The sequence below is a fragment of the Nyctereutes procyonoides genome, unplaced genomic scaffold (genome assembly GCF_905146905.1).
Source record: "Nyctereutes procyonoides isolate TBG_1078 unplaced genomic scaffold, NYPRO_anot_genome, whole genome shotgun sequence".
Lineage (NCBI taxonomy): Eukaryota > Metazoa > Chordata > Mammalia > Carnivora > Canidae > Nyctereutes > Nyctereutes procyonoides.
Window position 1 is genome coordinate 20,443,609 of NW_026575046.1, and position 26,372 is coordinate 20,469,980.

The window sequence follows — 26,372 nt, forward strand, 5'->3', positions numbered from 1 at the left end:
ACCTGGAAGTCTACGCTGAAAGAGGTATCCCAGTGTTACCTGGATGAGGGTACTTCTTACCTCTCTGGGCTTACTGGCAATGGCAATGCTGCCATCTTTGTTGTATTTGATCGGGGACCCTCCTTGTTGCACCAGGGTCCCATACCCGGTGCTGGTGTAAAATGCAGGAACTCCAGCCCCACCTGCACGAATCCGCTCTGCAAGCGTGCCCTGCAAGTGAGCAACCAACACATCATAAAAAGTTCATTAAGTGTACTTCTGTATGTGGATATAGGAACATTTACAGACATGGTTCCTTTCTCTAGAAGTTTAGCATTCTAAATAGTACCTAGTATTGCATATTAGTGTATTTCACTAACACTATATGCTAGATTAGTTGAAAACAAGTATTGTCCCTCTAGATAACAATCTCTCAATTCTTAATCCACATTCAAATGTAACTCCTTCTTTGTATAATTGTGTTCACAGCTTTCTGGTCTCCCACTGCTCTCCTGACATCATATTCTATGTCAATCTGTTTGTAGTATTTTAAAATCAATTTTCAAATCTGAAGTATGTCACTTTAACCATATGTATTTTAAAACATGTGTTTAAATTGTGTTTTACTGTGTGACATATGTACATATATAGCCTGACCTTATCATGAATAACACTACCGTTATTATAAATAATAATGAAATCCGTTCATTTACTTAGAGTTTATTCTAAAACATTCTTATAAGCATTTTATCTACTACATTATCTGACTAGTGAAAAATCCAAAGTTAGGCGAAGAGAACATACAGCTAATTTGGTTTCTAAAAGCTAAGAGTACTTCAAATTTTATCTCAGAGTAGAATGTACTGTTTTTGCAAAGTTCTTTGCACCTTCTTTTGATCATCTTTACCCCCTCCCTAGGTACCAGTGATTCAAACCTAATTTCCTAGCTCTCTCTCACCTCTAACTGCTTTCCCATTGGGGAATACCTCTGGCCCTGAATATTTCCTGACACCCACCCTAACACTGAAACCTGTTTTGGTCTAATTACATCATATTCACACTACATAACTGACTGGTCAATCAGTAGTAAGAATTGGTTTCAGTATTAGTAATAGTATGTTAAAATTATCTCAACCTGAAAACAATTTTCTACTTTAACTGGGTCCTTTAAATACTAAATTTAAAGCAGAAACTAAAAGATGGGACTTCAGACACAGAGTCATCAAAGTACATGGGATAATCTGAGGAAGGCAGGATATGAGGCATAACTGACAATCTTCCAGCCAACAGCTTCTCTATTCTATCTAATAGAAATAACTCTGTTTTGTACTGTATTTTGAGTTAATAACATACATAAAATTAAATAATCAAGTCAACCATAACAACCCTCCCTACTGTAAGATATTTTTTATGTTTACCCTCCTTGAATACTTCGTCTCTGTCCCATTTGGCAAGGACCTAAAAGTGGACAATTTCTGAGCAGCCCGGGGGGACTCGGTGGTTTAGCGCCGCCTTTGGCCCAGGGCCTGATCCTGGAGACCCGGGATGGAGTCCCTTGTTGGGCTCCCTGCATGGAGCCTGCTTCTCTCTCTGCCTGTGTCTCTGCCTCTCTCTCTCTCTCTCTCTCTCTCTCTCTCTTTCTCTCTCCCTGTCTCTCATGAATAAATACATAAAATCTTAAAAAAAAAAAAAAGGTGGTCAATTTCAACAGAGGCTCCCTGCAGTTACCGCCAACACCTACATGCAAATCCCAAAGGGAATCCTAATCCTTACCATTTTATCAACACTTTTCTGGTTCACAGGCTGCAAAACAAGTTATCAGAGCTAATGTAATGTTTATTTACCTGCCACTAGACAGGGAAAGAGACACTGACGTCTCTAAGCTTAAAGAAGGAATATAAAAGAGGGGCTCTTGGGTAGCTCAGTGGTTCAGCGTCATGATCCTGGGGTCCTGGGATCGAGTCCCGCACCGGGCTCACCGCAGGGAGCCTGCTTCTCCCTCTGCCTGTGTCTCTGCCTCTCTTTGTCTCTCATGAATAAATAAATAAAATCTTAAAAGAAAAAAAAAAAGGAGGGGATCCCTGGGTGGCTCAGCGGTTTAGCGCCTGCCTTCGGCCCAGGGAGTGATCCTGGAGTCCCGGGATCTAGTCCCACGTCGGGCTCCCTGCATGGAGCCTGCTTCTCCCTCTGCCTGTGTCTCTGCCTCTCTCTCTCTCTCTCTCTCTCTCTCTCTCTGTCTTTCATGAATAAATAAATAAAAATCTTTAAAAAAACAAAAATAAGAAAGGAATATAAAAGAAACCCTAAGGAACTTCCATTTATATGCCCTCTGAAAAAATAAGGGATAATGCAAAAGATAATAGATAATAGAAGTAATTCAAAGATTAATTTTCAAAGACTCCAGAACCCAAAGGAAATCGCACCTGAACCTACAATGTGGAGAGGAAAAATATATGCTATGGACTGAATTGTGCCCCCCTCCCACCCCAAATTCATATGTTGAAGCCCTAACCCCCAACGTGACTGTATTTCGAGACAGGGCCTTTATGGAGATTAATGAGGTTAAATGAGGTCATAAGGGTAGGGCCCTGTCCCAAAAGGTTAGGGTCTTATAATAAGAGGCCCCAGAGTACTCACACAAGGGCATCCTCTTTCTCTCTCCCTCCCCCTCCTCCCCTCTCCCAAGAATCATGTCAGCCTGTACCTTGATCTTGTACTTCCCAGTTTCCAGAACAATAAGAAACCACTCCCTCTTGTTTGAGCCACCCAGTTTGTGGTATTTTGTCATAGCAGCACAAGTAGACTAAGACAGGATACCTTTTGTTATTTTTAAAAAACTTTCAATGAAAACTGGATAAATACCAGGCACAGTGCAAAGCTATGACAAGCACAGGTGCCAACACTGCAGAGGGATTAGGTATGACCTGAGTTATGCTGTGAAGCCTCAGTAGAAAAGTTCTCCCCTGCATGCTCTCTCTAGACAAGCATTTCCTGGGAGTTACTTACTAATTTTTAAAACTCTGCTCTATCACGTTATCACCAATCTAGTGAAGTTAGTGGTGATAATTCTGTTGACAAAAATAAAGGGGTAGGTTCAATTTCAGAGATGAAGACAGATGATGTCAAGTTAGAAGACCAAAGCATATAACCTGTAGGCCCTTGTTTTACCCAAATGGCTTCAGAAAGTTTTCTCTATGACAAACTCTTGAACCAGTTAAGATGTAGAATATGAAATGAGTGGAAACTGGCTAGAGTTAACTGCAGTAACTGCTTGCTTGGTAAGGACATCAAACCCCTGGAGACCTGAGCTCTGACTCTGGCACTTATTCTGTGACGTAGTCACTTTTACTCTCCATGGACTTCACCTTCCTGATGTCTCAGCAGGAGCATATTCCTCATGGTTTTCTAACTCTATGATTCATAGGAACCGACTCTTAGGACAATACTCAAGCATTTTAGCAAGTCCTACTGCACACTACCAGCACAAGACATCCTAGTGCCAAACTTAAAAATTTATCCTGTAGCCTAGGCATTTTTACTAGAAATTCCTCCCTTTTTTTGGTGCACAGCAATAGAAAATACTAGTCCTCTAGTAGTCAACAGGTGTGACCTACAAACAAATTTCTTTGGCAAAATCGCATCCTCTCTGCCTTACCTCTCTTGCAAAAGAAAATCCCTAGAGGGGAAAAGGATAAATTTTAAGATAAGTTACTACTGTAAAAGAGGAGCAGAGAAATTTTCTTACCTGAGGTGTCAGCTCTACTTCTAATTCACCACTTAAGTACTGTCGTTCAAATTCTGCATTTTCTCCCACATACGAAGAGACCATGCGTTTTATCTGCTTGGATCGAAGTAAAAGGCCCAAGCCAAAGTTGTCAACCCTAGAAGAAAAATGCAAGCAACTTGCAGTCAAAGGAGCATTGGATAGAACACTAATATCCCTGACTTCCAAAAACATAAAATATTATTACTTTAAAGGAATCCCCTCTGCTGGGCATTTAACCCATATTCTTTCCCATCTTGCAAGGTCACTATATTAAATTTACAGCTGAGGAAACTAAGCTCAAAAGCCTTTCAGTGATTTCTGCCCACAGATATCCTGGGTAGTAAGTGATGTAGCTGGTATTCAAATCCACTCCAATCCTAAAAGTCTGCCCTGCACCTTTCACTCTTTCCACTGCTCCCAAGTAATACTAGTGTAGAAGACGAGCAAACTGGATCTTGCCCTCTGCTATGAAAAAAAAATGTAAATGCAAAGGCAATGCCACTCTAATAACCTGCACTGGCTCCAAACAGAGGAATTCATTCTGTCCTAAAAAGTGAACAAGGCATTCTCATATTTAAAAAAGAGAACAGGGGGGACCTGGGTGGCTCAGTTGGTTAAGTATCGGACTCTTGATTTCAGCTCAGGTCACGATCTCAGAGTCTGTGAGATTGAGCCCCGTATCCGACTCTGTGCTCAGGGAGGAGTCTCCTTGAGATTCTCTTTCCCTCTGCTTCTACCCCTCTCATGAGAGCCCAAGCACACTCTTTGAAATAAATAAGTAAATTAAATTAGAAAAGAACAGCATACATTGGAAATACAGACCCAAATCGTAAATAACTATGAACACTTTTCCTTTATCATAGATATTTAGCTGAAGATTTAAAAATGCTTAAATATTTTTAATTTAAAAAATCAGGAAATTGGGATCCCTGGGTGGCGCAGCGGTTTGGTGCCTGCCTTTGGCCCAGGGCGCGATCCTGGAGACCCGGGATCGAATCCCACGTCGGGCTCCCGGTGCATGGAGCCTGCTTCTCCTTCTGCCTATGTCTCTGCCTCTCTCTCTCTGTGTGTGTGACTATCATAAATTAAAAAAAATAATAAAAAATTAAAAAATAAAAAAATAAAAAATCAGGAAATTAATCACAAATCAGTGAAAAGTTTACAGGCAGCAAGAATAATGCTGTTATCTGCTAAGTTACATGTAATATAGTTTAGTACCTCTACCTAAGTTGGAGTTCAATTCATTCTTTTTAAGATTTTTTCATTTAAGACTACATTTTTTTAGAGCAACATTAGGCTTATGACAACACTGAGAGGAAGGTTCAGAGATTCCCCATATACCCTTGCTCCCACACATGCACAGCCTACCCTATTCTCAACATCACTCACCAGAGTGGTACATTTTGTTACACAGGATAAGCCTACATTGACACATCGGAGTTCAATTTATTCTTAGAAATGGTGCATGTACTGTTGGCTTTTTTCATTAAGTGAAGGTTTCTAAGTCTGTGCCTATTTTATTTCTATTCTTTTCCAAAGCAAAATAAATCTAGAATTTCTTTTGTTTAAAAAAGATTTTATTTATTCATGAGAGACAGAGAGAGAGGCAGAGACACAGGCAGAGGGAAAAGTACTCTCCCTGTGGGGAACCCTATGTGGGACTTGATCCCAGAACCCTGGGATCACATCCTGAGCCAAAGGCAGACACTCAACCACTAAGCCACCCAGGGTCCCCAAACCTAGAATCTCAAGCAAAGTCAATGTGACAGATTAATAATTGACTGAATACCTTTCCACTTTATCCTGCTCTTCAAGAGTTTCAAAACTACTCTAGCCACTTAAAGAAAGCACTTCTCAGGTAATGAAGTATACTTAAGGTATAAAACTAGTTAAAAAAAAAATATGGTGAAAACCACAGAGACACTACTGTAAACATAAAAGAATAGTTAAATATATATATAAAAAAAAACGGAGGGGATCCCTGGGTGGCTCAGCGGTTTAGCACCTGCCTTTGGCCCAGGGCGTGATCCTGGAGTCCTGGGATCGAGCCCCACGTCGGGCTCCCTGCATGGAGCCTGCTTCTCCCTCTGCCTGTGTCTCTGCCTCTCTCTCTCTCTCTATGTCTATCATGAACAAATAAAATAAAATAAAAAATAAAAAACAAAAACATAATAAAATAAAATAAAATAAAATAAAATAAAATAAAATAAAATAAAATAAAATAAAATAAAATAAGAAGGAACTGGGATGCCTGGAGTCCCGGGATCGAGTCTCACATTGGAGAGATGCTTCTCCATCTGCCTGTGTCTCTGTGTCTCTCTTTCTGTGTCTCTCATGAATAAATAAATAAAATCTTAAAAAAAAAAAAAAAAAGAAGGAACTACCAAGCGTTGGCAAGAATACCCAGCACTCTCATACAGAAGAGGGGAATGTCAAATGATCCCAACCACATTTTTTTTAAGATTGTATTTATTTATCTGTGAGAGATGCAGAGACATAGGCAGGACTACTCTACCACAGAACAAACTATGGTGGGAGCACACAATGGAATACTCCACAGCAGTGACAAGGAATCAGCTACAACGCCTGGCAAGGATGGAGGACTCCCACATGCAAAATGTTGAGTCAAAGAACCACAAAAGAGTATTTAGTGAATTATTCCTTTTGCATGAAGTTCAAAGTCACACAAAACTAATGGATAAGATCAGAAATGAGGATAATAGTTAAGTTCAGTGGTGGGAAAGGAAAACAGTGACTCGCAGGAGTGTGAGGGAGACCTTCTACGGTACCAGTCATGTTCCATTTAAAGAACTTGGGGCTGGTTACACAGGTCAGCAGCCTGTAAAAATCCTTCAAACTTTGTATCTGTGACAGGATCATATTTTTGTATTACTCTTTATTATATACTATGGCAAAGCATTTTTTTTAAAAGATTTTATTTATTCATGAGAGACACAGAGAGAGAGGCAGAGACACAGGCAGAGGGAGAAGCAGGCTCCATGCAGAAAGCCCCATGCGGGACTCCATCCTGGGACTCCAGAATCATGACCCAAGTCAAAGGCAAAGGCTCAACTGCTGAGCCACCCAGGAGTCCATGGTAAAGTATTTTTTAAAGATAGAAACATAGTGACAAAGCCAGAGTGCCTCCCAGAAACAGAAGCCATCATTTATGATCTCTCCCTCCTAATCCCAAGTGCTCCAAAGGCCTTTCCCCTATGGAGCTCGTGTCATCTACACGGTTCACTCACCCAACAGTCCTTGACTAAGTTCTTATTGCCCCTAGTATGTAAGGTCCTGGGCCAGGGGAAACTCTGAGAGCGGAAGGGATAAACATGTAAACCTATAATTACAACAGAAGGAGAGACATGCCAAGAGAGGTCTGCATCAAGTGCAATGAGAACACTGAAGGTCGCCCAACTGAGAGGAGAAAGAGGTCCGGAAAAAGGCTCAGGGAAAACGACACTTGAACAGAGCTGAAGAAAATTATTTTGAGAGCAGTGTAGAGTGTGGAAGCAGTGAGCCAGAAACGCAGATGGGCAGCTTCACAAAGGTGCACAGTGGTCTGACGGGCTCCGTATTAAGTGTGACTGTAGTGTGGACTGGAAGCAGAAGTGAGCAAAAGAGGTAGAAGGCAGGCCAGCGTGCGACCTGTTGCGTGAGCCACACCAAGAAATGACTATTACATCCTGAAGGATATGGGACACCCTGTGGATAATTTTAAGTAGAAAGTAAGAGAGTGTATAATTAATTGGGAGAGATTCAGTGAGAAAAGGCCGGGAGATCAGTTAAGAGGCTTGAAATTATCCAAACAGGCAAAGATGAGGGTGTGAACTAAGGTAGCCCCAATAGGAATAGAGAAATGGGACAATTCAAGGACTATTTGGGGAGAAAGAAGTCATAGGTTTGTTGCCCATCCTGATGTAGAGGCTGACCCACTCCAGAATTCTGGCTTTGGCAGTGGAACACAGTGTGAGAATGGACTGGTGGGATATTAGTCTACAATTCCTAGTGACACACCATGTTTGACCTGGAGAGGGACGGTACGGTACCCTGTGTGACAAACCATGGACATTTCTCCTAACAACCTCCTTTTCTCCCACTTTCGCTTCACTGTCCATCCTCACACTCCTCATGCCCACACGTGCCCATCCCCACTCAACAGACTCCTACCTCCCAGGATGTATCATTTCCAAGCCAATTCCATTTCAACCTAGACCAGGAGGTCCAGACACACTGAATACCTTAACGTAGTCCAGGTAACCGTCAACCATTTGCTAAACTTGTTTATAGTTCTAACCTTCCAATTCTGAATCTAATAATGTTTCTGATTCACCATGAATATAAAAGGAATGCCTACATGATTGATTCTTGCTTGTTTCAGAAGAAAACTAAAGCCCAAACAGGTATTTTCCAGGGTGTACTTGTGATATATGCAGAGAATTCTTGGAAGATTAATAATATGCTTGTCCACTAGAGGGCTCCACATCACTACAGATTACCTGTCTCTGTTGGAAAATTAGTTCCCCACACTTCATAAACTATGCCTTCTCACTGTTTTTTACCTACCTCTAATTAATACCTTGCCGGGCCTTCAGTTCTTCAGGTGAACAATTCCACTCTCCTAACTTCAGCGGCTCCTGCAGCATGCCCCACCTTTCCCATCCTTGCAGATCTTTAGTAAAAAAGTAATGGAGTGATCTGTCCCTTCTCTCACACTACCAACTAGATTGGAAAATCCTGACTATATCTTCAGAATCCATTCAGAATGGAAGTATTTCTCACTTCCTCCTGTGTGACCTACACCATCTCCTGCCTAAATATAGCCACCTCCTCTGCTTCTACTCCTGCCCCCTGTAATCCACTCACAAAATGGTGGCCAAAACGATTAAGTACAAAACAAAATATGTCCAGTCACATCACTGCTCTGCCCAAACGCTGCAATGGCATTCATCGACTCATGTAAAAGCAGAGGTCTCTAGAGCAGCCCTGCAGGGCCCCAGAGATGGGATGCTCCTGACATCTCAGACCTCATTCCTCCCACTTCCCTTTTGCTCGCTGTTCTTCTGCTGACCTCCTCGCTATCCCGGCAAACACACCAGGCATACTGCCCAGGGCCTTTGCACTGGCCTTTCTCTGTCTCTGAAACTCTTCCCCAGAAGAGAATCACCCCTCACTTCTTTCAAGTCTCTGGTCAACTGTCCCCTCAACAAGTCCTTCCCTTATTGCCGGATTTTATACTGAAACCTGCCCCTCCACTTTCATCCTTCCAGTCCCCTTCTTGTTTTTTCTTTTTTTTTTCCATAGACTATAACCTAACATAGTGGAAATTTTACTTATTTGTTGTGTTTGCTATTTATTGTCTGCCTCTCCTTACACTGGCACATAAGGTCCATGAGGCAGGGAACTTGGTTTGTTTTGTTCCCCGCTGTACTCCCAACCACCTAAAAGCCTACACAACATATAGAGGTACTACACAAACACTTATGGAACATTTGTTGAATGAATTTATTACTTGATTTCACTTTCCTCCTCCTCACTGGCTCATCCTTAACAAAAAATAAATATCACCGCATCCTTATGCTGGATATTTTCTATTTGCCAATCTCCAGCTTGCCCTATGCTAGAACGGCTGATGTGTAGACTGAATCCCTTGCCCTATGGCAAGGGATTCAGGTGCGAGAAGGATGTCAGGATTTCGATCCCCCCAACTCCCTCCCTGGCAAGCTGCAGCACACAGGACAGCCCTCTCTGTAAAGCTTACCTGCAGGTGTTGGCAGCTTCCTCCCCTCACTCTTCAGGCCTAAGGCTGGTGGTAAGCGCTCTCCTGTTACTAACTCAGGGTACTTCAATACTCATGTTGTTTTCCCTCAACCTGACCTTTCCTTTAAAGAGAGTCCCTTTGGTAAACTCTCTTCAGTTACCCAATATGAGAGTACCATTGATATGCTCCGGAGCCCTATCTAAATAAAGTCATTACAATAAAATAATCCATGAGAGTGAATACAGTCCAGTTGCTTTCTGTAGTTTCAAATACTTTAAACTCCCTCCATGTATATAGGTCCACATGATACACCAGAATGTACCTGCCCAATTCACTGACTTCAGAGATTTTTCCAACCGCTCTCTCATGGATCTGTTTGGCTTTTCAACACATTTGAACTTGGCTCTGTTTAGAGATGACCTCTCTTTATTTGTTGATCTTGGCTCTGGAAACTAGCTATATTTGGCTTTGCTCTCTTTTTGGACTAGCAACCTGGTATGGCAACCAAGCAGTGCTTAAGATGCTCAGCCCAAGCTACTCCCTGACCAGGTATAGAGTTAGTATTTATGCCTCAAAACATGCTGTTGGGTAGCTTATAATAAGAGTGTCTTTCTTGCCACATACTTCTCAATTCACATATTCAGCAAACATGCATCCCTTCTTTACTGTGGATCAGACACTGATGATACAAAAATAAAAAAGGCAAAGCCTTTACAATATAAAGAAAGAAGACAGACACATGTCATCTTTTGCAAATGAGAAACATGCCCTTTCTAACAGACATGTTATATTAAAACATCTTGCAGTTATTTGATATCGAAGATAATCTTGATGGACTTTCAAAGAGATTACCTTGCTTGCCTTTATTTAGGAGCCAACATTTTCCTAGTACACCTAAGGAGAGATTTGACCATTCTCTTATAGTACAACAAACGCAGATTTCAAACATTTTAGTGGTTAAAAGAAGTCTAAAGCCAAGAATTAATAAAGAGATATATTCATGTAAAGCAAAACAATATTTCATGGGAGACATAAATGTTCCACAAATATTTTTCTTTTTCTGAATCTAAAATCTCATTAACTGGAAATTCTTGTCAAAACAAAATTCTAATACAAATGAATTTGCAACTATTTACCAAATTGTATTTTTCTTGTTTCTTCTCATTTTAGACATACTTAAATCTCAGTTACAGTTTATATTTACTCTGATAATAACAAGACTATCAAAAGAAAAGAAAATGGTATATTTGGATAGAGCATTAATTTATGACACAGTTATATGGAACAAGTGAATACTCCCTTCCATGAGCTGAGCAGAGAAGTTCAAGTATACATCCCAGGAAGTGGTTAGTCCTCCACTATTAGACAAAATAATCTAATCTTGGGGAAATGCTTATAATCAGACAAGTTGGCCTACAGTTCTCCATTCAGAGCTGCAGCTGCCTCAACAAATAATGGAGACAGCACAGCAAAGAAGCCACCTGCCTTTATCTAGTGGTTCAAAACCACTGGTGTAGGGGAAAACTGCTCATTGGGTCCTCATAAAATTCCCATAGCTGATTTGTGTAATACCACATAAAAGTAATAGTACTGCAATCACCAGCACAGACACACATATATTATCACATAGTACTTAACTAGGCTTCCACATGGAAGCCGGGCTGTCCTAGGAGCTGTCTCAATTCCCACTTTGAAGAACTATAATCTAAAATAATCTTGCCATGGGGTACCTGGGTGGCTTAGTGTTTACATGTCTTTGGCTCAGGTCGTGATCCCAGGGTCCTGGGATCAAGTCCCACATCAGGCTCCCTAAAAGGAGCCTGCTTCTCTATGTCCCTGCCTCTCTCTGTCTCTCATGAATGAATAAAAAAATCTTTAAAAAAAATAATTTTGTCATGAGGAAATGAGCGTGATTAATACATCTGTTCTTCCCTTCTCTAATTTAATTCGTTGACATATATAGTTTACTGCAAAATTTTTGGTTCATACAGGTTTGTAATTTATGTAAAGTCGTTTAAAAAATCAATGAAAAGCATGTTTTCAATTTTTCCTACCTTCCTAATCAATCCATATCAAAGTACTGATTTATCTGAGTGATCCTAGGGGAGAAGGTTTTTCTCATCAAGATAATAGTTAATACTCCACAGCAAGGTGAGTGGTACCTCATGGTCAAAAGGTTGATAATCAAAAAAGAAAGAAAACAAAAACAGACAATCAGAAGTCCCTAGCTTTGGAAAGTCTTCCAACACAGGCAGATCCTTCCATAAAAGGCCTTTTTCTAAATGAAAAGTATTAAGGAGGGGGAGCAGAGAAAGACAAGTAGACTCCACTCCAAGCACAGAGCCCACAGTGCTCAATCCTAGGACCTAAAATCATGACCTGAACCAAAATCAAGAGTCAGATGCTTAACCAACTGAGCTACCCAGGTGCCCCAAGAAAGCAGTTATTACTTCTAATTTCTATTTACTCAATAATTCAACTGTCTTTGGTTCTCCCACAAAGCAATGCTGTTAAGTTTTCCTCATTTATCTGACTCTAATAGCCAAAACAAAGCCCTCATTGCTACAGACCTCTAGGGTTTAAACCCACCTAATTAAGACAATAAACTGCCAATGAGCATGTGCAGAATGCCTTCTTTGTGTTCAACGATGACTGTTATCAGTATTTACTCTATATCAAGAATTTATGTTGATTTACACCATCCCTTGTAAGCACTGAACTATCTGGAAACAAAGTACTGATAGTCAAAAGTATTTTTAATAAATACAAAGTAAGCTCAAGTGGCACAGGATGTGTTTAAGAAATGTCAAGTGACCATGAACAAGTTACTTCTCTATTTACAAATGAGTTTCCTCTGTTAAATGAGGGAACTGGAACAGATGATCTCTACAATCCCATCCAGCTCCACTACTCTGTACTGAGCCTGAGGCTCAGCACAATGGGGAAGAGAAAACTATAAGCAAAACAATCAGTCCATAATATATATTGGAGAATGAACACAATTCGGTATACAGAGAAAAGCTACAAGTATCCAAAGGAACTCAGAAAGGAACTCAAGGCGGATCCTGAAAAATGGGAATACTGTGGATATGCAGAGAAAAGGTGAGAAATGCAAATAACAGCTTAAATAAACTTAACAAAGGAAAATTGAGCAAAAATTTAGGATCAGGTCCATGTCCTAAATAATTATTATTTTTCTAAATTGTACTTATGATGCTTGGCTAAACTGCCAATATAGCTAACTTTTTTTTTTCCAACTACAATCCACACCCAACATGGAGCCTAGTGCCTGGCTTGAACTCACCACCCTAAGATCAAGACCTGAGCTGAGATCAAGAGTCAGACACTTAGCCAACTTAGCCTCCCAGGAGCCCCTAATTTTTAAATTTTTTTTTAAAGATCTATAAAGTCTTTCATTGTTGAGAGAGAGCTGATAATTTATCATCTTATATAGAAGTAGCTTTTTTTCTTCATAACAGAATATACCTTGATATATATGTCATTATTAAAATGTTTTGGCTATGTTAACCATTTTGATAGGAGATCCTGCTGTGCTGGTTGCATATCCTCCTCCTTCCACCAAAACCAGCAACATTTTTAATGATTAATGATATCCTTATATATCCCCTAGAATATGGCATAACTAAAAAACTTGAAACAGATTTCAAACTGTTTGAAATTGTCCTCTATACATAACGATCTATAATAATGTAATATAAAGAGAAGTCTCTAAATTATAAAATGCAAGATTCAAATTGAAAGTATATATATTTTAACAATATATTTAAAATTTAGAAAAATAAAAGCATATCAGATTAAGATATACATTTATGCAAATCTGATTTATGTACGATTATGAAGGGTGGTATCAAAAATATTTGAACAGGGATCCCTGGGTGGCGCAGCGGTTTGGTGCCTGCCTGTGGCTCAGGGCGCGATCCTGGAGACCCGGGATCGAATCCCATATCGGGCTCCCGGTGCATGGAGCCTGCTTCTCCCTCTGCCTGTGTCTCTGCCTCTCTCTCTCTCTCTGTGACTATCATAAATAAATAAATTAAAAAAAAAAAATATTTGAAGAAATGTAACCTCCAACTTTTGAGCTTGTTAAAAACTGCCTTTTGATGCTTGTGCATATTGCTCATGCGGACAATTTTCATTTCATTTATAAATTTTATATGAATATTATAAAGAAGTGTCATCTTTTTCAAGCCACATGTTACAAATATGCACACTTACCCTGCATTGTTGCTGACTGCAGTCAGCTCTTTGACTCCAGTCTTCAGTAAGGCTCCTATGAGATTCTCTGGAATTCCACATAACCCAAAACCTGTAAGTGAAAAAGACAAACAATTTGTGAAAATGGTAACATTCTTTTAGGGAAATGTAGGTTATCTTTTTCCATAAAAAAAAAAAATACAAAACACATTATTAGGTCTACTAAGCGAAATGTATAGCTGTATCTCAGCAACTCAGTAATTACCCAAATGTTTTGCATCATTAGATAGCACCAGATATAACCGTCAAATCCTTAAATCATAAGAATGCCAAGTGCAACCAGTTAATATGGCTACATGCTGCACATCTTGCCCTTAACTACACATCTACTACTACCCAAATTTATAATTCAACCTTTTAACTTTTTTCAACATGTTTGTTTCATGTGCCTGAATAGATTTTGCAGAATCAGAAGCCTAGAACAATGACTTTTATTTCTTTATAGCTTCCACAATTTGTCAAATAGTATTGAGTTTAAAATGAACATTCAATGACTGATCAGTTGAATGGATGAATGAATGAACAGCAGTGCTAAAAATAAGCCTAGATTCCTGGGATCAAAGCCTAGAAATAAAATAAACAAAAAAGATTATAAGAACCAGGCAGCAGGGATCCCTGGGTGGCGCAGCGGTTTGGTGCCTGCCTTTGGCCCAGGGCGCGATCCTGGAGACCCGGGATCGAATCCCACATCAGGCTCCCGGTGCATGGAGCCTGCTTCTCCCTCTGCCTGTGTCTCTGCCTCTCTCTCTCTCTCTCTCTGTGACTATAATAAATAAATTAAAAATTAAAAAAAAAAAAAAGAACCAGGCAGCAAATTTAATGAGTGTGAGACAGTGGTTCTAAAAGGCATTCCAGAAGCAAGTAGGTGACTCAGTTGGTTGGGCACCTGCCCTTAGCTCGAGTCATGATCCTGGGGTCCCAGGATCAAGCCCCACATCAAGCTTCCTGCTCAGCAGAGAAGTCTGCTTCTCCCTCTGCCCATTTCCCTGCTCATGCTCTCCTTTCTCTCTCAAATAAACAAAATCTTTTTTAAAAAATAAACAAAATAAATAAAAAATAAATAAATAAAAGACAAAATAAATAAAAAAATAAAAGACATTCCAAACAGGGTGCAGCAATAGAACCCAGATAGCTTAACAACAGATAGATGCTTATGTGCCTTCTATCTCCTAGGATGAGGAATGACAAAAGGAGTGGCTGGGTAAGAGCTAATGAGATCAGTGCAAATGTTTTAAGTTAAATAGAATTCCCAAGGATCTAGGAGTGTTTTCAAACATATTAATGAGATATCATCATTTAAAGCTTTGGCTTTTCAAAATAATAGAAAAAGAAACACAAAAGGAAAAAGTAAAACATTAAGCGCTAAACCTTGCTAAATTTTCAAGATGAGGACACTGATAAAATAATTACATAATATGCAATAAATTTTATTCATAAAAATAATAATCAGCAATAAAATAATTGGCATTTCTAATCTCCACAGCTTTGCCACTCTGATTTCCCTGCTTTGCTAAAAACATAAGGACGTTACCATTACCAAAAGGAAAACAGTACTACTACTCACCACCAACCAGTATTGTTGCACCATCAGGGATGTCTTTTACAGCTTCCACTGGATCTGTATAAAATTTGGTATGGCGACGTGTGCTGGTTGAAAAGTAGCAAACACATCCCTAAAACATTTTTAAAAAATTGTAAGTGAAAATCATTTGGAGATACTATATTTTACATGTATACCAACGTATTTGCTTTTTACATATACAAGGATAACTTCACTATCTGCTCTTTGAAAAAAAGAGTAGGGCTGCAAGCAATTCATCTTTAGAGTAACAAGGACATACTCTCTCCATAGATTATCACTGAATCCCATTGTGATCACGATGGATGTCTTCTCTTCCATTGTATAAAGGAAAACTGTGTCATATATGGCCAAAACTGAAAGTGGATAGCTGATGAACTGGGACTCAAATTCACCATAATGATGGTATCAATCATCAGTTTCTGATAATGAGCTAACCTTGCATTTGGTCAACAAATACTCACTGAGAACGTACTATGTGTCAATTCTTCTTCTGTTTACTGCCATCTAGTAAGTATTAAGACATGACTGCTGCTCTGTAGAACATCAAATACAGTGTGACCAAAATACAAATACATACTTGGACCCCTAACCCAATCTTAGGTCAGCAAATGCCTCCCTAAGGGGACAAATAATGAACAGTACACAAAAAGACCCATTCCCCCATGGGGCTTTAGGTTTGTATTTGCTGAGAAAAGTAGTGAGGGAGGCATGGCTAGTCATACCGCAGTGATCTAGTTGGTGCAAAACAGGTTATCTAGTGAACATTCATCATCAGTTTTAAACAGTTTCCCTCTTTATATTTCATCCGCAATATGGATAGGAGAAACTAGAGTTGACTGAGTTGTAACCATCCATAATAATAATAAATATCACCTCTCCTTCATTCTTATTATATATTCAACCTAAAAAGAGGGAGCGAAGAGAAAGGCTCCTGACTCCTCAGATGCTGTCACCTTAACAAGTCGGTAAATGTAAGCTCACACACACGGCCTTATCAGTCTTTGACAGACATTCTATGGGATCAAGGTAAAGGCATTATTGAGTTTCTAGCACTCTTTTCTTCCTCTATAAATTTCTTTCACAGAAAGTGTCTAATAAGCCTATTTCAAGAGGACGATACTGAAAGTCAAATGAGACATGCAAAGGCAGAGGTTTCACGGATGACTTTTGTCCCCTTAAATTCAACCTTGGTTCAGGTCTGGCAAACAGAGCGGTCTATCCTGGCACACCACCAGGAAATAAGTGGAGGCAGAGCTAGCAAGGAACAAGCTTGAGCTGCAGAGAGCTTACTGCTCTGTCCTATCCTCAGTATCAAGGTGTTTATCGGAGTCTGCTTAAACACACACATACACAAATATATTTTTTTAAATCTTGGAAATTAAAAGTTCGAAAACCTCAATAACGAGGCCAAAAGATGAATCGTAAAATAAAAAGTCAAGGTTATCTTCTCAAAAATAGGAAAAAAAAAACACATACTGTAATCTAAACAATTCATTTCACAGGTCAAGTTTCTGAAGCTGAGCAAGATCTTGTAATGTACCCAACACTGTTAAAGCAGGAGCAGATCCCAGGTTTTAGCCTTCATCACAGCATCCTCTACCACAAAATGCTCCTCTCCATGTTTTTTAAAAGTCCTTAATCTTAAAAAAAAAAAAAAGTCCTTAATCTTATTCTACTTTTATTTGATTGTTTACAGATTAACAAATCTTTGAGTACTCCATTTTTTCATGAAGAACTCTACTGTCATTACCTTTTCTAAACAGTGAAGGACAAATCTAGTCATTGCTCTGTATACCTCAAACTGATAGAATGTTGTTCTGTCCATTACACCTCAATAAAATTGGAAAAAAATCAAAGATGCAGAAACATGCAATAAATAAATAAATGCTAACCTTATCTCTTACCAAAAAACAAAAAAAAAAGGCCAAAAAAAAGTGGTTAAGAGTCAGGGCCTCAGCCGGAGGAAGTAAATAAAAGAACTCATCTACCCTTAAGTAGTCAGGGGGGTGCAGTCACTCTGAACTACCTATTGACCACAAAACATGAGTCCTGTAGAGAAGTCAAAAGAAAACTCATTCTCCTACGGATCCAGGACGCTTTTTGGATTCACAAGGAAAAACAAAACTTGTTAGGAATTCTGTTCCTTTGTTTCGGCTGATAATTAGTTTTCTCATTACAAACAGAAATTATTGAAATGTTTGTCCCACACCTTAAAAAATTACCTCAGAAGGGGGCACCAGGGTGGCTCAATTGGTTAAGCATCTAACTCTTGATTTCAGTTCAGGTCACGTTTTCAGGGTCATGAGCTAGAGCCTCATGATGGGCTCTGCACTGGGCGCAGAGTCTCCTTGTCCCTCTCCCTTTGCTCTTCCCCCTACTTGCTCTTTTACTCTCTCTCAAATAAGTAAAATCTTTAAAAAAAATACTTCAGAACTATTTTTAAAAAGACTCAAGTATTTCACATTTATCCAGATAATCAAAAGCTAAAAGAAATAAAAATGAAATGTCTACAGGGAATGTGAGAATGGCTCAGGTTAATGAAGAATTTATACCCAACTTCAATTTTTTTTTCATTTTTCACACATTCAGTTAACATTTGTTGACCTTCATTATCTATTGGTTATATTGACATTTGATATCTATTTGCTGAGAAATCAATAGTGTGACATAATGGGCCACATTCCAGTAATCTTAGGGACAAAATACCCTGTTTCAAATTTAAATTCAGCCACAATTGCATGAAACTGGGAAAATTGCAAAATCTGAACATGGGGGTGCTGATGTGAAGCTTACAAAAGGATGACAGTTGCTTCTTAAGGATGTAGTAAGGATTAAGTAATGGTCTATCAGAGTCGCTCGACCCTGTGTTTGTACTACAGCAGATACCCTGGAGGTAGCTAGCTTCCTTTGGGGGATGCAACCATCTCTTTATTCCCTACCAGGGCAGTAAGATTAACTTGTCATTGGGCTTTAGTTTTCATATTTAACCTCCCCGTTTTACCATACCTATACACATAGTCATGTATTACTGATTTTACAAAGAATTTTTTTAGCATGACCTATGCGGTGGGAAATTAATCTATGCCATCTCTGTTGAGGGTTTTGAAAAATGGGTTCCAGCCTTAAGATTAATATGTTTATTTTGTTTGTAGTCAGGTTTGCCATTCTAAGTATTCCAAGATCACTGGGCAATCCAGCAGTATGAATTCAGGTAGTGAGGCAAAGAGGAAGGATGTCTGAAACCAGTTGCACCAGGATGTTTCCTGTGGCTCTTCAAGGCTTGAAGACTCACAGACAGCACTGCAGAGAAAGCCTCTGGGTTTGTTTTATGAACAGGCTCCCTCCCTCTCTGCCCACATTCTCTCCCATTCTCCCAGCCTCTGGGAGTCAAGGAGCATCACTGCCAATACTCTCTAAGACAGAGTAGGGGAGGTATCTTCTTTTTTGTATATGCCTGATTCAAATGAAGCTCTACACTGCTTAAAAATTGACCTCTACCTTTTAAAATGCTAAAACAATAAGGTGAAAAGACTCAAGCACCACCTGCCACACAAGTAAATAAATAGCCTTCAAGTCTGCAGAGGTTACCTAAAATAATGAAGAATAATGAACTATGCAGTTTCACCATCTATGTATCCTGGGGATGATTTTTTTCACCAATGTCTTCCTTTACATCCACGTAATATTTTTCATTTTGTATTTCCACACTCTCACCTTCTGCAGAATTCCATTTTATGGTGCCACTAGTTTCTGGTATTACTATTGGAGGAAAGACATATAATGACTGTACTGCTAAAGAACAGTCAAGGTACTGAGGTATAAGAAATAATCAAAATTCTTACATAACAAATTTTTTTCTATTTTTCTTTTTAAAATTCTCTCCATCTTCACCTTTTGTCCTCTAGTTCAAATTCTTACATTTAGAATTTGAGGTCTGATTCCACTACTGAGCCTAAATCTCATGACTTCCAAATTCAGAATCTCCTTCTTTCTAATCACTTCTATCATTTTTTCTTTTGCCTAAGTTTCTTTCTTGTCATTCAATACTCCAGAATTTTTTTAGAAAAAATGCATTTCATGTTGAAGGTCTTTCAGGGAAAGTCCATATAGCATACTGCTTTTTTATTTTTAAATTAATCTTATCTTAATGAAATGGAACTGTACACCCCGGTGATATTTACCTTGTCACGTTACAGTTAAATAAATCAGGACACAGGAAGATTGATACTGCCCACTCCAGCATCAAAATGTGATAAACAGAAGTGGAGAGGAGAAGCCATATGGAGGGAAATGAAGAGGACTCTGTTAGAAAAGGCAATAATATACAGGTGGATACACATACCTACACACCTGGCAAGGGAATACACAATCATTGCCAAACAGAGGTGGTGACATGTGTTGAAATGCTTTAGCTGTCCATTATTGGACCAGAATTTGTCAACAAGAGACTGTTCACCTTAAACACTACCAGTTATGTACTTATGATATGAATAAACAAATCACAAGGAACTCACAGTGAGTTACTAGTCACTTGGCCAATTCTCTAAAGTAGTCGCCTACTGTTTTTCAAAGGAATATACACGTTCTTTTTATTCCAACAAGAAAGTGATACCCAGCACTTTAAAGGAGCACAGATGAAAGAATGATGCATTCTCCCTGGTGTATTAGAAAGCTTGAGGAATTTTCCAAGAGTTAAAATACTAATGAGGATGGGGAATCCAGAAAGAGAAGCAGCATGAGTAAAGATACGGAGATGTGAAAAAGGCTCAGTGTGCTCAGGGATGTGCAGGATCAGGTCCCATGGAGAGAAGCTTGTGAAGATCGGGTTGGAAAGGGAGACTGGGGCAGGTTGCAGAAGGCCTTAAGGACAACACTAGACTTTGACTTCATCCTTCAATGAGGAAGGGACAGCAAAACTTTTGAAACAGAGATGTCACAACTCATATGAAAGCCTGAAACAGGAAAGTCACAGAGGAAATCATTCTTTCATTTATCCATTTGTTTAAAAATGTCCATTTTGCATCAAATCTGCTAAATACTGGAATACAGAGTTAAAACAAAAAAAAAAAACCCACTTCAGGCATAGTTCCTGAACTGAAGAAACTTACAAACTAACAAGGATAACAGTCATTAATCATTTAAAAAGTTAAATACAAACGTTAATATCCCACTGGGGAGCTATAAGGAAGAAATAGATGGTTGCTGGCAAAGAGTGCCAAGGACAACCCCGAAGAAGTTTCAGGAAAAGGTGCATGTATGACACTTATTATTAGCCGGACGTGGAAGAAAGGCGAAAGGAAAGAAGGTTTCTAGCTTACACACTGGCTGGATATGGGTTATGGTTCATTCTGGGTCAGAAAGAGCTTGAAGCACTATGTGACATTCAGGTGGAGTCAACCTGTTAAGTTGTACCAGGTCAGCAGCTCAGGGGAAAATGGAATTGGAGAGAGACCTAGGAAAAAACAGGTTCAAAGAAGGAAGGTAGATAAAGTGTTGATGGTAGTTTCAGGACCTTTTTCCAGTAATAATTTTCCACAGTGAATGGAGAATAGTATTAAATACTGCCTCTGAAATAATACTGGAGGAAGAAAGATAACTTCAGGTAGTCTACTCAACTCTAAGCTCATGCCAATGGTTCTGAAATGTAATCCTCAGACCAGAAGCATTAACATCACCTGGGAACTCATCTATGCAAAGTATGAGGCTCTACACAGGACCTCCTAAATCAGAAACTCTGGAGATGGACCCAGAAACATGTTTGCTAAAGCCTCCAGATAATTGTGGCTCATTAAAGTTTGAGAGACTTGTCTCACATTCATTCATTCATTCATTCTCTCTCTCTCTCTCTCTCTGTCTCTCTCTCTCTCACACACACACCATGTCATTTGGGCAGTTGATTATGTTTAGCAGAAAAATTCTCAAGGTTACTACCCAGTTTGTTCACAGAGTTCTTTCATCCATGTATTAAACATGTGTTGAGTGTCTATACTATGTCTGAAAGTATGTGTGAAATGTTGAGAGGGATGGAGAATAAGGCATATAATATCGTCCCTAACAACCAGAAACTTTCATCTTGTTAGGAAGTCAATGTGGGGGCGCCTGGGTGGCTGGCTCAGTTAAGTGTCTGACTTCAGCTCAGGTCATGATCTCAGGGTCCTGGGATGGAGCTCTGCATTGGGCTCCAGCTCAGCGGGGAGTCTGCTGGTAGGCTCCTTCTGCCCCTCCTCCTGCTTGTTCTCTCTCTCTCTCTCTCTCTCTCTCTCTCTCTCTCTCTCAAATAAACAAAATCTTTTTTTTTTTTAAAGCCAATGTATAAATTTGAAAAAAGTTAAACAAGCACACGAATGTTCCAGTTTAAGCCAAGTTAGAGATGAGCTCTAGGACTAAATTACCAGCAGGAACACCAAGTGCCAAGCATGAAGAAACACCTGAAAGCAGGCACTGAACCTGTTATAATCAAACCCGAAAAGGGGAAAGTTTGAACCCGGATACCAACTTTCAGTGAGGCACAACGAAGCCTCTAATCTGTAACTCTGCCACCTAAGAAGAGGGTTGCTGGGCTTCCTGAGTGGTTTAATGCCATTCCAAAGTACAGAAAGTGAGAAAATCACACTTGGGCAAATAAGCAACTTCCAAAAGATGGAATATTTTTGACCAGGATCCAAGGGTATGGCAATGCCCTGGTTTGCAGGTCTCAGCGACCGACGGCAGCAATGTGATTGAAGGTCAGTCAAGTGCCCTTCTAATAATTTACATATCCAAAGCTATCTGCGATTACTAAAATGCTCCCTAAGAGGCAGTTACGAGTAAAATGTCCCAGTTCTAAGTCATCCCCTAGAATTTACCTAAGGGACTTAGTGGGCCCCGTGTGTTCATCGCTGTAAGGGATTGGGTGCGGGAGAGACGGAGCAAATGGGGCGCGCGGCAGATCTGAGTACGCACCTGGTGCAAGGTAGGCTTTCAAGCTCCAGACCAGTATTCAATGCGCTACTAAGCAGCACGCTTTTCTTCTTTGCCCTGGCAAGGAAGAGGCTCTGGCGGTTAGGACGGGTCCCCTCCAGGACCCAGCACATCGGGGCGAGGACTGACCTCGAGGGCTCCACCCCGGGACCCAGCCCGAGCGTGGGCGTGCCGGTACCGACAGAGCCCCGCAAAAACCCCCAAACCAGGCACCCGCTCATCAACCAGCAGTCGCGGCGGAAAGAGCCGCTGGATGCCCCTCGGCGGGCAGCCGACGGTAGGGGCGGCACAGGGTCTTCCGAGTTTGAAAATGGCAATGCTCCCCCCGGGATGCCTGCGCCCAAGGGCGCGCGCGAGCCCACGGGCCGGTCCCGGGAGCCGGGAGCCGGGGGGGGGGGGGGGGGGGAGCCGGGGGAGCCGGGGGACCGGGGGGCCGGGGGGCCGGGGCGGGCGCTCCAGCCCGGGCTCCCCCTGCCGCCGCCGCGGTGCAGTGCAGCGCAGCCCAGTACGGGGGGTCGCGGAGGGGACCGCGTGGCAGCCCCCGACGCCCCGCATCGGCCCCCTCCACGGCGAGGCCGCGCCGCCCCAGGTCCCCAGGGCGAGGTGCCACCCGGTGCCCCGCCGCCGTGCCCCGCCGCCGTGCCCCCTGCCCGCCCGAGCCCCGCGTGGCGGAGATGCGGGCCGGGAGGACGCGGCCGCCCTCGGGGCCCTTGCGGCGTCTCGGCGCGCTCGTGGCCGCGGCCCGGCCCTGCCGCGGGGCCGGGGGGTCTCGGGGGGCGCGGGGTGCAGCAGCAGCAGCGGCGGCAGCGCGCAGGCGGCGGGAGCGGCGAGGCCAGGCCGACGGCGGCGCGCCCCGGGGACCGCGGCGGCTGCAGAGCGTGGGCGCGGGCCCCTTCGCCGGCACCTTACCTTGGCCCGGACGCCCCCGGAGAGGCCGGCGGAGGCGCGGAGCCGGGGCGCGGCGGAGAGGAGCTTGAGAGCCGCCATGTTCCGGGCTGGAGCGCGCGTGAGGGGGTGAGTGGTGGGAGCGCGGCCCGGCCGCCGGCGCGTCAACGCCCCGGGAGGGAGGGGAGGGGCGGGCGGGAGGCTGCAGGTCGGGACGCGAGGCTGGGAGGGGCCGGGGCGGGGGGGAGCGTCTGCCGGGCGCAGCGGGGGCGGATGGCGGATGGCGGATGGCGGATGGCGGGGGGGGGGGGGCGGGGGGAGCGCTGCAGCCCTGCGGGCGCCCCGGGCCCTGCACCTGCGTCTGCAGGCGAGCTCCGAGGGGCGCGGGGTCGCGCTCAGAGCCTCTTACTCTTCCAAGACCGTGCTGGCTCCCGTGTGGGTTGCAAAGGGGTGCCCGCTCGTGGTCCCCTGCCTCCCTCACCCCACCCGCACAGCGTTCCCGTTTCTTCCGTTTCTCCGCATCCGGCGCCGAGTCGTGTTAAAGTAAGTTTGCCCTAAAAACCTGCCACAAGCCGCCTGCCACTAGGTGTGGCCCGGAGGCCTGGTCAAGATTGCACCTGGACAAGAGAGATGAGGTTGGGACTGGGCCTCTGCGACCTTCTTTCACTTCTTCCCCATCATCCAAATCTGTATTTCTCAAGATCTTTCTGGCACCTGAGTCCCAGAAATTCCAAAGATTACTCCGCAGATGTAAGCATGCAAGTGTGTATCTCCCTTTGATTGTCCCTGGGTAAATTGTAAGAGCTTTCCTAACCTTCAGGATCCTCTCCTTATCTGAAAATTTTAAATCTCAAAACTGCCCCAAGTTTCACATGAGATCATGCATGGGAAGCTTCTGGCTCCATTATAAACAATAAATAAACGTCAGGCATTATTCAAGTTGCAGTTGTGGATTGGTATGGCGCAGACGTTCTCTCAAAGACTTCTCTTTTGACCAACCCCTTGAGGACATGAGCCGGGTCTAGTTTCTTCAGAACCACCTCTGCACTCAGCCGACTGGATGGACCAAGTGGAAACTCAGTAAAGGTTTTATCTAAGTGTGGACCAGGGCCTGGGAATATGGCTGTTAGTATTGAACCAAAGCAAAGCACACAAGGAAATTAAATGAAAAAAAAAAATCTATTAAATGAGACCTTGGCTTCCTTAGCAAGTACACTTTATTTATTTTATTTTTATTTTTTTAAAGATAGATTTATTTATTTATTTATTTATTTATTTACTTACTTACTTACTTATTCATGAGAGACACATATAGAGAGAGAGGCAGAGACACAGAGGAGAAGCAGGCTCCATGCAGGGAGCCCAATGTGGGATTTGATCCCGGGACTCCAGGATCATGCCCTGGGCCAAAGGCAGGTGCCAAACCACTGAACCACCCGGGGATCCCCAGCAAGTACACTTTAATGCAATGAACAATCACCATCCAGTTTCTGGGCTGTCCATAAAAGCATTTGCCTATTTATTGTATTAACTCTTTTTCCCTCATGAATATTACTATTTTAATCAAAACCAATGAGGGAATAGGATACCAAGTTAGACTATCCAGTTACATTAGGAGAAATTAACTTAGTAATGCTCTATATTTTCAACACATCTTAAGTTGGACACAGGCAAAACTCGGGTATGAGAGCTTAAGTTCCCTTAGTAGTCCTAATGCGGCATACAGCAGCTACTGTACTATAGCTCACAGAACATGAAAAAGCCAGCATTCATAATTGGGTCTGCTTTTCCACTTTTGCCCTTCCAGAGGGCATGTGAAATGGAAAACAACTTTGGCAACTTTGTCTAACTGTGGTCATATGATTCTCTTGTCTTGGCTGGTCTCACTCTTGGTTCTGGCTAAATTAAAGACAAACCTTTCAAGTCTTGTACTCTGTATGAATAATTATTGTGGGAAAAAAATCAGTCTCACAACTCTGTGGTCAAGACACTATATTATTTTTTGACAGATCTATGCTGTGTTTTATACTTTTTAGATATAATAGGAGTGTCTTGAACAAATTACAGAAAAATTCTTCTGTACACATTTCCCTCCTGGTTCCACAAAACCATTTCAATTTTAGTCTGTGTAAAAACCTATTTTTTGAATATATGAATTTTTCTGAACTCATAAGAATAATTCCCCCTTGCTTTGAAGGACAGTTTGTGGCAAATGTATTCTGGAAACTTTTCTTTGTGTAATCTTGTACAGCTTAATTTACACATTCATAAAAATTGGAAGAATTGAATTCAAAGCTTTTAAACAAAAGGTCAGATTCCAAAGAGACAATTGAGAAGTTTATTTTGTATTCTGTCATTTTACGCATGTGTATGTATATATATGCATATCATGTGCTATTTATGTACATATATACATTTATCTGTATATATATAAATATATATATACCTTTTCTATCAAATGAATGCAAACAATTTGTCAAAGTTAGATTGTAAATTGTCATTCTCTACTTAAGGGTTTTTTGTTTAAATTATCTTAAAATACTATTTACTAGCATCGTCTCTCATTACTGAAAGTTAAGACATCCTGCCCTCACATTTGATGGAGTACTTACTCCTCCAAGCTGATAAACAGGGGAGTCTGAAGACTTGTTTTTCAAAGGTTGTTTGACTGGTTTAACTACTAATAGGAGTCTTTAACTAGCTCATCTGAATCATTTAAAAAAATGTATGTATACTTCATTTATATACAACGATACAACGGTGTGTTAATATATGGAAAACAGACAGTTTTCCTCCAGTGGATATGAAAGACATAAATTTGAAATTTTACATAAATCTGTAAATGTTTTATAATGTGAATCATCTTCTAATTTACTTCTTCTATGTGTTATTTTCATAGGCTCTTTGAAGCATTACTTAGTATTAATTAACATGCATTTAATTGTTCAATGGATAAAAAATGAATTAAATCCTACAGTGTGGGGGAGAAAAAGTAAAATAAATACGTAAGATGGTTGGAGAATGTTCAACTCCAGGAATGAAAATGAAAATTACATTAAGGCTCTAAAGAAACATAAAGGAGCAGAACACACCAGAGCGTTTTTGTATGCATTCACGTCTGATTGTGTTACTTCTGCCTATAACCTCTCAATGGTTTTCCCCCA

At 41.3% G+C, this 26,372-nt stretch overlaps 1 protein-coding gene across 1 annotated transcript in view; it reads right to left on the minus strand.

Moving 5' to 3' along the window:
• OXCT1 (3-oxoacid CoA-transferase 1) overlaps positions 1 to 23,394 on the minus strand; it is a 124,959-nt gene extending 101,565 nt beyond the window's left edge. The window contains exons 1-5 of the mRNA XM_055325101.1: positions 23,233 to 23,394; positions 15,346 to 15,454; positions 13,743 to 13,833; positions 3,725 to 3,860; positions 61 to 210 (exon numbers count right to left, since the gene is read on the minus strand). Coding sequence (XP_055181076.1) covers positions 61 to 210; positions 3,725 to 3,860; positions 13,743 to 13,833; positions 15,346 to 15,454; positions 23,233 to 23,310 — 564 coding nt within the window. The 5' untranslated portion in view covers positions 23,311 to 23,394. The remainder of the gene's footprint in view (positions 1 to 60; positions 211 to 3,724; positions 3,861 to 13,742; positions 13,834 to 15,345; positions 15,455 to 23,232) is intronic.
• Between the last annotated feature and the right edge of the window lie 2,978 nt (positions 23,395 to 26,372).